The 13,328-nt window shown below is 41.1% G+C and overlaps 1 protein-coding gene across 2 annotated transcripts in view; it reads left to right on the top strand.

The window, feature by feature from the left end:
* The window catches only part of LOC139263230 (rho GTPase-activating protein 11A-like), a 99,571-nt gene that overhangs the window by 27,616 nt on the left and 58,627 nt on the right, over window positions 1-13,328 (top strand). The window contains exons 3-5 of one of the 2 annotated variants that reach the window (XM_070878986.1): window positions 96-192; window positions 2,710-2,963; window positions 11,170-11,333. In XM_070878986.1, the coding sequence (XP_070735087.1) occupies window positions 96-192; window positions 2,710-2,963; window positions 11,170-11,333 (515 nt within the window). Of the gene's footprint in view, window positions 1-95; window positions 193-2,709; window positions 2,964-8,096; window positions 8,207-11,169; window positions 11,334-13,328 lie in introns of those variants that run through there. The other variant, XM_070878987.1, reaches the window with a different exon arrangement.

Here is a 13,328-nt window from a genome sequence, read left to right as displayed (position 1 = left end):
TTGAAAATAGAATTCTAAGTTATTAAAGAGATATCAAATGTAACGATTCCAATAATTATGGTTTTGTAATGAATTATCATGATCTGATTTCCCAGATTTCTAGTTGATGTCTGTAACTATTTAGAAAAGCACATTCACACAGAGGGACTCTTCAGAAAATCAGGATCTGTGATTCGCCTTAAAGCTTTAAAGGTAATGAATATTTTTTTAAATCTGTTTAATGTCAAATGTTAATATAATCCAGGTGCAAAGTTGAGATGGGGATAGCTCCATCTTTCTCAGCCATTCATTGGCACAGAAGTAGCCATTTTCACCTACAATTGTGGAATCTAGACATTCCAAATGCTGCGTCAATCTCCATTGTGCACAGTACATTGACTTACTCAGTAGACTATCCAAAGAATCAAGAGACCTGGGACCAATCTAGTCAGCTGGAGGTAGTGCAGATTTTAACCTAATTTATTGCTTCATATTAGCATTCCAGAATCTCTTTTTTTTATATACATACATATACAATATATATAAATATATCGATTTTAAAATTCTCATCCTTGTTTTCAAATCTCTCCATGGCCTCGCTCCTCCCAGTCTCTGTAACCTCCTCCAGCACTACAATCCTACGTGATCTACAATTCTGGCCTCTTCTGCATCCCCAATTTACTTTGTTTCACCATTGGCGGCTATGCTTCAAGTGCCTAAGCTCTGGAATTTCCTCCCTAACCCTTTCCGCCTCTCTTTCCTCCTTTTTAGACATTCCTTAAAACCTACCTCTTTGAAACATAGAAAATAGATGCAGGAGTAGGCCCTTCGAGCCCGCACCACCATTCAATAAGATCATGGCTGATCATTCACCTCAGTACCTCTTTCTTGCTTTCTCTCCATACCCTTTGATCCCTTTAGCGGTAAGGGCCATATCTAACTCCGTCTTGAATATATCCAATGAACTGGCATCAACAACTTTCTGTGGTAGAGAATTCCACAGGTTAACAACTCTCCGAGTGAAGAAGTTTCTCCTCATCTCGGCTTACCCTTTATCCTTAGACTGTGAGCCCTGGTTCTGGACTTCCCCAACATTGGGAACATTCTTCCTGCATCTAATCTGTCCAATCTGTCAGAATTTTATATGTTTCGATGAGATCCCCTCTTATTCTTCTAAATTCCAGTGAATATAAGCCTAGTCGATCCAGTCTTTCTTCATATGTCAGTTCTGCCATCCCGGGAATCATTTCTCCTGTTCCAGTTTTCAGTATAATTTATATATGGAAGTTAAAAGAAATATTAAGTTGCCAATTATAAATGTGATCTTCATCCCTTATTCTGCATAATTTATACAGGAATGTGAAGTATTAGATGAAATAAACATATAGAGAGAGAGGAAGTATTAAGGGGTTTAGCAGCTTTGAAAGTGGATAAATCCCCAGGTCTGGATGAAATGTATCCCAGGCTGTTAAGAGAAGCAAAATAGGAAATAGCAGAGGCTCTGACCACCATTTTCCAATCCTCTCTGCTACAGGTGTGGGGTGCTGGAGGATTGTTAGCGTGGTACCTTTGTTTAAAAAGGGAGCTTGAACTGTATAAAACACTAGTTAGGCCACAGCTAGAATACTGCGTGCAGTTCTGGTCACCACATTACAGGAAAGATGTGATTGCACTGGAGAGGTTACAGAGGAGGTTTACGAAGATGTTGCCTGGACTGGAGAATTTTAGCTATGAGGAAAGATTGGAACAGAAGAGGTTGAGAGGAGACCTTATTGAGGTGTATAAAATTATGAGAGACCTAGATGTAGTGGATAGGAAGGACCTATTTCCCTTAGCAGAGTGGTCAACAACCAGGGGGCATAGCTTTAAAGTAATTAATAGGAAGTTTAGAGGGGATTTGAGAGGAAATTTCTTCACTCAGAAGGTGGTGGGGGTCTGGAACTCATTGCCTGAAATGGTGGTAGAAGCAGAAATGCTCACCACATTTTAAAAAGTACTTGCATATGCTGTAACTTACAAGGCTACGGACCAAGAGCTGGAAAGTGGGATTAGGCTGGATAGCTTTTTATTAGCCAGCGTGGCCATGATGGGCTGAAATGGCCTCCTTCTGTGCTATAAATTTATATGATTCTATTCCTTCTTTCTTAATTCACTTTAATGTACCTATGCAACTTTTTTTCCCCTGGGTTTAGATTTCCTTGTTACATTCTCAAAGAATCAATCTTTTTATTAAGTGCATGAAGGTGGTTTAGTGTTATATAAGTCTTTTAAAGGGACAGCTCACTCCAGTGTATTTACTCATTGACTGCCATATAAATTAATTTGTATATTAATAGACCATATTTAATATGAATAAGACCATACCTCGGTAGGTAATCTAACATTTTTTGTCACTTTCAAAATTCAGAATGCTTTTGATATTCAGTTGTTTTGCTAATGAAAAAAAATGGTGCTTTGTGAAATATAAGGTATACACTTAGTTTTCTTGCTGAATGTTTTCTTGTATGTAAGGAGGACATTGGCATTTAAAATTTCTTTAAAAAAAAAAATGTTTCTTAATTGTTTAAAATCCCTTGCAGACACAAGTGAAAAGATATTTTGATATATAACACGTAGAAATTGGTTTTTTTGGGAGGGTGGTCGTGTCATTCTCATCTAGTTGCTCTCCTCACTCCCTGCAGTGTAATAGTACTTGTGTGTAATGTTGTAATTGTTTGTTTGTCTATCCAGGCTAAAGTGGACCAAGGTGAAAAATGTATTACTATGGCGCCCCCCTGTGATGTGGCAGGGCTGGTGAAACAGTTTTTTAGGGAGCTACCTGAGCCTGTGCTTCCAGTGGAATTACATGAAGCCTTCTTCAGGGCTCAACAACTACCAAATGATGAGAGGATTTCTGCTACAATTCTTCTATCCTGTTTACTACCTGAGAAAACTGCAGATACACTGCACTATTTCCTGCATTTTCTTAAAAATGTGTCTCTCAGGTGTGTATTATAGAAGTACTGTGTCGTATATTAGATAAGTGGAATACCTGACATTTAGTTGTCAATGTATATAGTATAAAATATTAAGATACATTTAGTGTGCATTTGTTCACAGAAAAAAAGTTTTTGTGTGTTTTGCCCATCCTATTGCCTATCATTTCTAACTCTTGACTCCATCATATTTTAAAGATGTATCTGTTAATGCTGGATCAATTTCCACATTATTATTTAATAATTCCTTTGTACCTGGGACTGGAATTCTAATTTTGAACACTCGTGTCAAAACACATGGACCAGATGTAGATTCAAGTTCACTCTACAAAAGCATAATGTTTTTCTGAGGGCCATATTGTGATGTGATAACTTAGCTGCAGCCACACACTCCAATCCATTGGTGGATATTCATTCCTTTTTTATTTTAATTGTTTTCCTCTGAATTGAAGGCTAGAATGATAGAATCTTACACCACGGAAGCAGGGCATTTGACCCATCGAGTCGGTGGTGTTTGGCTCCATCTGCGCCTCCGTCCAATCCCATTTCCTGCTTGCTGTCCATATATTTTAATATTCTTTTGCAAGCAGCTCTAATTCTCTTTTTTAAAAGAATTTATGCTTCAGTAGTTTGTGACAGAGAATTTGTTATTCTAACAACCCTCTATATAAATAATTTTTTCTAGCCTCCCATTAATTCTTTATGATCTTTAATTTGTGCTTCCTCATTATTTTTTCCAAAGACAATCTATCGCTACTTGCCTTATTGTATCCTTTGATAATCTTGAAGGCCTCTATCATGGAAGTCTTTAACCTTCTTGGCTCTTGTGAAAGTAGGCCTAACCTATCAAGTCTCTCTTTTATAACTATCCCTGCTGTCTCGCTAACAGACTAGTGAAATCTGCATAGCAATTTTTTCATTGCTTTCTATAATGGGGTGACAAAAACTTTGAATGAGTGTTTGGAGGGCCGAAACAAATGTAATATTTCTAAACGCCTACCTTAAATGTTTGAAATAATAAGTAGGCTGAGATGAAAGTCCTGCTTTTCTCTGAAACCTGTAAAGGTTCAAAATGAAATTCATTTGGGGAGACTCAGTCAGGTTCCTAGTAACTGTAAATCCACAGCACAAGGATTTTGAACAGATTAGTCATTTTACAGACTATAAACCCCCTTAAAATATGATTGGTGTTGGAAATAGATGTTTGACAGTAGGCACAGTGTTTTTTTTTCTGAAGTTGGGATAGAGTAGAGTGTTTTGTGGTGCATCAGGGTCGATGCAGTATCTTGCCTATGATGCTTGATGTTGGCACTGAGCATCAAGATATTCTTATTCCCCAGTATTCTTGAAGTGGTAGGGTGAAATTTGGCTTCTTTATGCAATGGCTGTGGTTTACTGTTCTGTGAATAATGTGAATCTGGGATACTGGAGTTTTATTCTTGTGGTCTATTAATAGATAAAAGATAGTAGCTTGTATCTCCCTAACTCCATACTTGTATTTTTGACTTCTCCCAATTAATTTTGCATTTCCTATCTAAATCACTATCCTGCACCTCAAGTATTATTGAGAACTTTACTAATGATCGATCAGTTTCATGCTCTGAGCAGCAGTGATAGATGCCATGTATGAGTACTGGTGCTATAACTTAATATGCATAAACGTCCATCCTGAAAAGAATGCCCCTTACTACATCAGTCATCCGCATAAGTAATAACAATACAGTAGTTTGTGCCAATTTGTAGCCATTGCATATTTCCTAGAGCCTCAGATTGCCTGTTCGCTGTTAATTTATTCATATAAACATGAAAAAGGACAGGAGAGACCAGCTGTTCCATCGACTCTGTCCCATCCCAGCATGTTGGAACTTACTAAAACCATCTACCCGTCTTCCCCCCCCCTTCCCGCAGTCACGCAACATGACCACTGTTGTGTGCTCGTTTCTACAGTGTACAGTCTACCTGCTCCAAAATCTGACTTTAGCCCTCAGTAAACACCGAGCATAATTAATCACACAGCTCTGCTCATATCTATATATCTGAACTTCTCCCACCTAGGATTAGTTCCTGCTGATTCAATGTGCAGGAAATTTATCTGTATTTCGCTGCCCTTCATTGTTGCTGTTTCTTTCTGCTTTAAATTTATGATAATGCTGTTCATTCAGTTAACTCATTTAGTACTGTTAAAATGATTCTATACTGCATTAATGCATTCTGTTATAATGATGTGTACATCATCTTCCCTTATTTCCTCATAATCTAATTGCTCTCCAAGTAATGTTCAATAGATTTATAGCTATATCATTACGCTTTTGAATATGCGAAAACGCTTTCCGTTTCCTGTGTTTTTGAATATGCACACATCTGAAAATGATACATTTCCAAGAGAGTTAGAAAAACAAAGCTCCAGAGCCAAATGTGACAGTAAAATAATTTCAGTACAAAAATAGGGCACCCTCATATGTTTCAGAGACATGGACTCTGTACAGCAGCATCTCAAAGCACTGGAGAAGTACCACCAACGCTGCCTCCGCAAGATCCTGCAAATCCATTGGCAGGAATATGCACACCAACGTCCACGTTCTTGCTCAGGCCAGCATCGAAGCATTGACCACGCTCGATCAGCTCCGCTGGATGGGCCACATCGTCCGCATGCCCGATACTAGATTCCCAAAACAAGCATAGAAACATAGAAAATAGGTGCAGGAGTAGGCCATTCGGCCCTTCTAGCCTGCACCGCCGTTCAATGAGTTCATGGCTGAACATGCAACTTCAGTACCCCCTTCCTGCTTTCTCGCTCTACTCCGGGCTCCAACACGGCAAGCGTGTCCCAGGTGGGCAGAGGAAACGCTTCACGGATACCCTCAAAGCCTCCTTGGAAAAAGTTCAACATCCCCACGACACCTGGCAATCCCTGGCCCAAGACCGCTCAAAGTGGAGGAGAAGCATCCGGGAAGGCGCAAACCACCTCGAGTCTCTTCGCCGGGAGCACGCGGAAGCCAAGCGCAAACAGCAGAAGGAGCGTGAGGCAACCCAAGCTCCCCACCCACCTGACCCTTCAACCACCACCTGCATCACCTGTGACAGAGACAGTAGATCCCGCATTGGTCTCATCAGTCACCTGAGAACTCATATTAGTGTGGAAGCAAGTCATCTTCGACTCCGAGGGACTGCCCAAGAAGAAGAGCTATAAAAGATGCAAATGGGCTCAAAACTGAAGATGAGCACGATGTAGTATCCTGAGTAATTCCTGTAAGTATTCACAAGAGAAGATATATATATATATATATATATATATATGTATACATAAACAACATGAACTCCCCAAATGCATAAATCAAGCACAATCAATAACTTTGATTATAAATTAGATGAATCTTAGACTAAAAGAGTTCAAAACAATTAATGTCAGTTAGATGGTATTTATCCCAGAGTGCTAAGAAAGGCTAGTGAGATTTGTGAGGTGTCTGTGTTCATAATGGTGGAATCACTGGATACTGGGGATGCTAGTAGATTGGAAATAAGGCAGACGTGGTGCCCAGATTCAAAAAAGGTGGCAAAACAGTCAGTCAATTACAGCCTCCTTAGTTTCGCCATGTAAAATAATGGAATCGGCCACCAGGAGCAAATCTATCTGTACAATAATAATCAATCGGCAATTAGCATCAATCTAGAAAGGGAAAATCTTGCATCACCATCAACTTTGGCTTTCTGAGGAAGTGGTAACCCAAGTGGACTAAGGAAAGCCTAATGATATGGTATACCTAGACTCCCAAAAGGCATTTGACAATATGCCACATGAAATGCTGTTACAAATTTATGTGAACTGTAGCTATCTTCTTGAGTTCAGTAGCATCAGTCACTCGCGTAAGCAGTTTGAGCACCTTATTTTTTATGGAAATTTACTCGTACTCTATATCTACTTGTACAGTAGCATAACCCAGAAATAGATGGAACAATAGCATCCCCTTGTAATCTGGACTGGATAAGGGCCGAGAGATCCATTTCGGGCGGTGGTGCAAAACAGATGGTATCAGATCGGTAGCCCGTTATACACAGCACCTGATATTCAGTTCCATTGACTGCAGTCGAACTGAATATCAGGCGCTGCGCATAACGGGCGGCCAATCTGATGCCACCCATTTTGCCGCACCGCACGAGATGGATTTCTAGCCCAATGTCTTTTGCACAATGCTGCTTCAATTTCTCTGAAAGCAAGTTGCTACTAGGTGAGGTGTGGCTTAATACTAATCGTTAACTGCTTTATTAAGGTAAACATGGGGACCAGCAGTTATGATCAGGTTCACTTAATTCAATCAGTACAACTTATCTTGTGTAACGAGACAAAATAAATAACATGTCATGCTTCCCACCCAACTATATCCGTGAAGTTGTGTTATTTGACTCGAGCAACAGATCACCTAACTATTCTTCCAGCATTTCTGACTTTCGGACCCTGCCTCAGAGAAGATTCTTGCAGCTTTTTCTTTTATAAAAGCTGACTGCTCGTGTGGGTCCTGGTTCTTACCTCCTTCATGTTCTCGCAGGAAGTTGGGGATTGGTTCTTAACTCCTTTCTTTTTCTGGGGGTTGGGCAGAAGAGCTACTAATCAAACCCCCTCTCTTTGAAGTGGAGTTCAACAGGAAGGGACATTTCATTCCCCTCCCTACTGTTGGGAACCCATGAAGAGATAATGATTTCCCTATTGTTTCTGATTGGTGTAATTACCCAAGACACTAGTTTAATACATATTTGGCAATTACCAAATTGTCTGTGATCTTCCTTTAGAAACCTGTGTTGGCACCACTAATGTTTCTAACTTGCATCAATGACTTGAGGCTGGATTTTAATTGTCTGAAGTGCTGGCAGCCGGGGGGCCCTGTAGAATGTGGGGATCCGGAAGTTTCAGCAGCACGTTTGTCAGTGACTTTTTAAAGCTGTCACTGCATTAGCATCTGACTTGCAGTTAGCGTGAGCGGGTGTGATGACTGCACGTATGATTCTATTTCAGCTGAACTATTTAAAAGGACCCAGCGAAGATGAAAGTTGAAGGATTGTCCAGGTCGGGGAAACAGAGGAATCAACTGCATTAATGGAGTCCCAACGTGACAAGGCTGCACGTCGCTTAAATGATGCATCCCTAGAGCGGATGCTGCGTTCTGTAAGGGCCAACAGGGAGATTCTCTTCCCAAGCTGACTCCAGCACATTAGTCCTCATACGTACTTTGCAGCTACACCCATTCCTATCTGTCCAGGTACCTAAAGCACATCTTCAGCATTCTAATTGCTTGCTCGATGATCGTTCTCATGGTCACGTGGCTTTGATTATATTTCTCCTAAGTTTCATTGTTTGGGCTCCTAACAGGTGTCATCAGTCATAGCGTCTTCAGGGGGTGGCCCTTGTTTCCAAGGAACCAACCGCTCACTCTGCTTCGAGGTCCAAAGAGCTCTAGGAGGGTGAACTGGCGCAGGATAAAAGCATCATGGCAGCTGCCTGGGAATCTTGCACACGCCTGCAGTTGCATACGAGCTGAACATTGCTGGAGTGGATGCACTTACTGTTGATGAAGATTCCAGGATGATGAGGGGGCACCTTGATTGTCACATGTGCAATCGATGACTCCCTGGACTTGTGGGAAGCCAGCCAAAGCCGCAAATCTAAGTGCCCGCTCATTCTGACTGGCCTCATCAGTTGCAGAGTGCACATAATTGCTGGCCCTGGCAAACATGTCATCAGTCACCTAAATGGGCAACAGATTGCGCGATTCTGCAGATATCTCTTGCAGATCCCTGGAAGGAGCCAGAGGTGAAGAAGTTGAGGGGGGTTGGTGACTTTTAATGGCCACTGGCAAAGCGTACCCACAAGGTCCACTGGGCAGGAGGTCTTCCAGGAGGTTGCAAATGTCTGCGATCATCTGATGCAATACCCTGAGGCACTGGTGTTCCAATATGTCCAGGAAGCTGATCCTCTGCCTATATATCCTGATTTGGGGGTATCACCCCCCTGCAAGCTGCACCCCTGTGCTCATCCCTGCTCTCTCCTGTGGAGCAGCAGGACGGTGAGGAGAAGGCCTCTGCTGGTGCTGTTCCTTCTGCTACTCATCAACGTGCTCTTCTGAGGTCCAAGGTAAGGCTGCATAACCGGCACCCAAGCTGAACTCATGCTTGACAGATGGAAAGTGTAGGTCAGACTCTCTCAAATCCACAGTAGCAGAAATGCCCTCCAATGTAGTGGAAATCACCTGCAAAGTACTGAAAGCACATTCTCAGAACAGTTCCTGTGAGCAAAAGCCTTTCACATAGGCAAGGAAGCAGATGTGAGTTCGGAGTGCTTCTATGTTTGTTTGCCTGTCATTTGGTCAGCTCCCTCCATTCACGACGTTATCTCGCTTTGCTTTCACTGGTGAGTTCCAGGAGCCCGGGAAACCTGAGAATTAAGACTCAAAACTGCACATAAAACATCTCCTAATAACTTGTAATTGCCAACCCGTCTCTCCATGGTGATTTGTCGCACGCAACCGAAAGTGATGCAGTTAAAAGCAGAAGTTGGCACGTTCAAGCCAGGTTCCCGACCCATTGTCAGTTTCAGTCCTTTTAACCACCTGCCCACTCCCAAACGCACTCACTTTTTTTTTAAAAAGGTTAAAATTCTCCCCTTGGACTCTATGCAAATTGGTTATAAGGAGGGGCAATGGAATTGGAGGAGGAAGCTCAGTCATTGGAAGATGTGATCAAACTCTGCAATTCTCTGTTCAGATCGCACATTGATTGCTGTGTCCAGTTCTGGTTTTCAGGTCATAAAGGAAATATTCAAGTATTGTAGGTAGTGCAGAGAAGAGCCACGAGACGGATCCCTACCATCAAAGGTCTGAGTTGTAAGCAAAGATTTGAAAAATTTTAAAGTTTTTAGTCTGGAAAAGAGTCATCTGAGATGATCTTGTAGAAGTATACAAAATAGTTCAACAACAACAACTTGCATTTACATAGTGCCTTTTAATGTCAGAAAATATCCCAGGGAGATTTACCTAAATGTAATCAGATAAAAATTGACACTGAGACAAATATGGAAATATTAGGAGTGACTAAAAGCTTAGTCAAAGAGGTAGGTTTTGAGGAGGGTCTTGAAGGACGGAGGAGAGGCTCAGGGAGATATTCCAGACCTTGGGACCGAGATGGCTGATAGCATGACCACCAATGGTAGGGCAAAGGGACTTCGGGATGTATAAGACCAGAGTTGGAGGAATATAGAGTTCTCGTAGGGCTGGAGGAAGTCATAGACATGGGGAAGGGATTTGAACACCAGGATGATAATTTTAAATTGGAGGTGTTGCTGGACTGAGTCCGGAAGCCAATATAGATCATCGAGCTTAGGGATTCTGAAAAACACAGTTCTGGAGTAAACCTCTATTTACTGATATCAGTTTTTAGTAATGTAATGGAAGTAACACTTGATATTGGATATTAAAGATGATCCTTGTGCAGGGCAATCATGGGTTACGTATGATATGTTTGAATTAATTCTGTCGAATGAATAAATCATCGCATGGTTGATTTTTGCCGGTCTCATTCATTATGACAATTTCTATATTACTATTGAGAACTCTTTAGAAAGGCAAGTAGTATAAAGGTAACACTCCATCTTTTAATATTCCATCTTTTCTGTGGTCATTTGCAGACTCCCGTGGTTGTTTTAATGTAACCCTCTCCTGAAGTACTTGTCCATTTATCTATAAAATTTAGTTTTGCAGGGTGGTTAGAAATTCTGGGCATGTCCATTGGATCAAATTGAACACATTTCCCATCTCCTCTTCATATATCTGGCAGAGAGCTCACTATGCAGCAAACTTAAAATATGTTGTAGCTTTAGGGTCCTGAACCATGAAATAGTAGGCAATCAGTTAACATTCACAATTCACAACATTAATTCCTGATTTCTACTTATCTCAGAGGGAGATAAGTAGAAGGAGGGAGGGCAAATTTTAAGATACATCACCCTGGGCAGATTTTCTGTATCTTGTAGTGAGCGGTTATCACTGCACTATTAAGGGATTGGTATGAATTTGGCCCCACAATCAGGAAATAGAGCTGTGTAGAGGTATTTCAAGGAATGCATAAAACAGTATATAGAATGGAAAGGGGGAAAAGAAGTAAATAGATGTGAAAGTGGTTCCAAAAATTGTTTAAAGTCAATGTGGTGAACTGTTATTTTACCATTTAGGTCCGAAGATAACAAAATGGATGCCAGTAACCTTGCTGTGGTGTTTGCACCCAATATGTTCCATTCAGGAGATGGAAGTGAAAAAATAACTGCATTGACTGAGAAGCGGCTCCACCTTCAAGCTGCAACGGTGCACACACTAATTGACAATTTTAACCACATTGGTATGTATCATGCGTGTGTTTTTTTTGTGTCCCTTCGCTACTTGCCCCCTTTTTTTTCTTTCTATGGAAAATATGCTACCATTGCAATTCTGAGTTGGCTGCTTGGAGGGTGATGTCTGCTGCTTCCCCATAGTAGCATAAATTAGGTCAGAGACGGTTCCTGTTTTACACTGCTACTTCCATTTTGGTCCTGGGGGTCACATCTTTTTAAAATCTATCTGGAGGGCTAGAGAAAATAAATACAGTTTTTTTTTTTATAAAGCCAGTCAATGCTGGGCTTATTGGGCTCACATTTCCCCAACCCCTTTTTCTGGCGCCCTCACCAGAGATGCGTCGCTTTTGTCCGCCTCCAAGCGCACCAAAAATCTTCCTCATGATTTTGGCCGCTCCCCAGCCTCTCCTCAGTAGTGACGTAGAGTGGCCCAATGGATTGGGGGCGGAGCCTTTTCAGTGCCGGGACCTCTGCACATACGCACTAGAGTCTGCACGCATGTGCAGTAGCTCCTGGCAGGCCGAATCTGTGAGCACGCGCTGTGTGGGAGGAGCCCGAAGCATGCCGTCCCTAGCCCTGGCCAAATGGGCTCCCTCATCGGCGGCCTGCTGCGTTCCCTAAGGTAGGACTTCTATTTTTTTTTTTATTTGTTATTTACTGATTGCACATTACTTTGGTCTTGGTGCTTTAGGTGCCGGGTTCCTTCTACTTTTTGTGCTTTGTTTAGTGCTTGGTTCTTTAAATGTATTTATGCTTCTTTAATGTTGTTGTGAAGGTGTTTAGTGCTTTGCAAGTTCCCCCCCACCCCCTCCTATCTCTGGCTGCCTGTGCTGATTTCTTAAGTCACCGCAAGGTTTTTCTGAACATACTAAAAGTGCCCACTTACGCTGGCCTAAGTTAGTTTGGAGTAACTTTTAGCTAGTTAAGCTTGCTTAAATGGCCAAAATAGGCGTTCGTGGCTGATAACGCCCCCTTTTGGGAAAAAAAACTAAACTTAAAAAAAAACCTAACTAACTCACTTACACTGGCGCAAATTAAATGGCCAGAATTGCAACTAAAAAGATACTCCAGAAAAATCAAGTTGCTCCAAAAAAAACAGAGAAACTCCTGGGGAAATTTGAGTGTAATCTTGTATCATAGACTTGACAGGTGAAATTTTTACATCTCTTTTCAGCAATAGTGAAAAATAACATGCTAATAATTTAGGTTGCTGATGACTTTAAACCACAATCACCCCATTACTTGTCTTCATAACTTTTCTTGTTTTTAAGATCGGTCCTGCTGTAGTGTGATCTGACCAGCATTCAGTTATGTATAATCTACTGGGTTGTATTTTTATAAGTGGCAAGTTTTTTTTCAACTTGGGGATATTTGTTAAAAAACATATTTCATCAACTGTTGGCTTTTGTGAGCAGATCGGGCAACCAAAAGTATCCCTCTGCTGATGAAATTGGCAAGATACAAGTACCACGTGATGACAACTAAACTGCAGAATATTAAGTGATTAATTGGAGCTATGTAATGCTTACTTTTTTTAAAAGGAAAAAAATCCATGTTGAAGATTTTCTCTCTTTTTACTAATATTACCACTGTGAAAGTCAGTGATCTTAGAATATGATTTATATAAATCATAAATTTGGAAAGGCCTTTATTTCCCATTATGCCAATTTGTTTTTGTAGACTTCTTCCAGTCCCACAGTTCCAGATCAAAATGCCAGGTGCTTCTAAGCACGCAAGAAATAAATTTTGGAGCTGCACCAACTATTTAGACGTCTGGCTGAGCTATTGGTAGACTTTAAACACCTCTCTACAATAATGCACACTATTTTTGGAAAGAGCAAAATGCAGAGCACAGCTCGTTACCAATACAACTGGCAGTTACTTACTGCAAACCTTTAAAATCCTGCTGTCAATAGTTCTCTGAATGTTGCATGGCTTCCAGATTTGGAAATCCCATTGGACAGTAGCTGTTTCAAATGAATCACATAAAGCAAAGGAACAAT

The sequence above is a fragment of the Pristiophorus japonicus genome, chromosome 4, assembly GCF_044704955.1.
Source record: "Pristiophorus japonicus isolate sPriJap1 chromosome 4, sPriJap1.hap1, whole genome shotgun sequence".
Classification (NCBI taxonomy): Eukaryota; Metazoa; Chordata; class Chondrichthyes; family Pristiophoridae; genus Pristiophorus; species Pristiophorus japonicus.
Note: the sequence above shows the minus strand (reverse complement) of the source record. Positions and strands in the feature narration are given on the sequence as shown.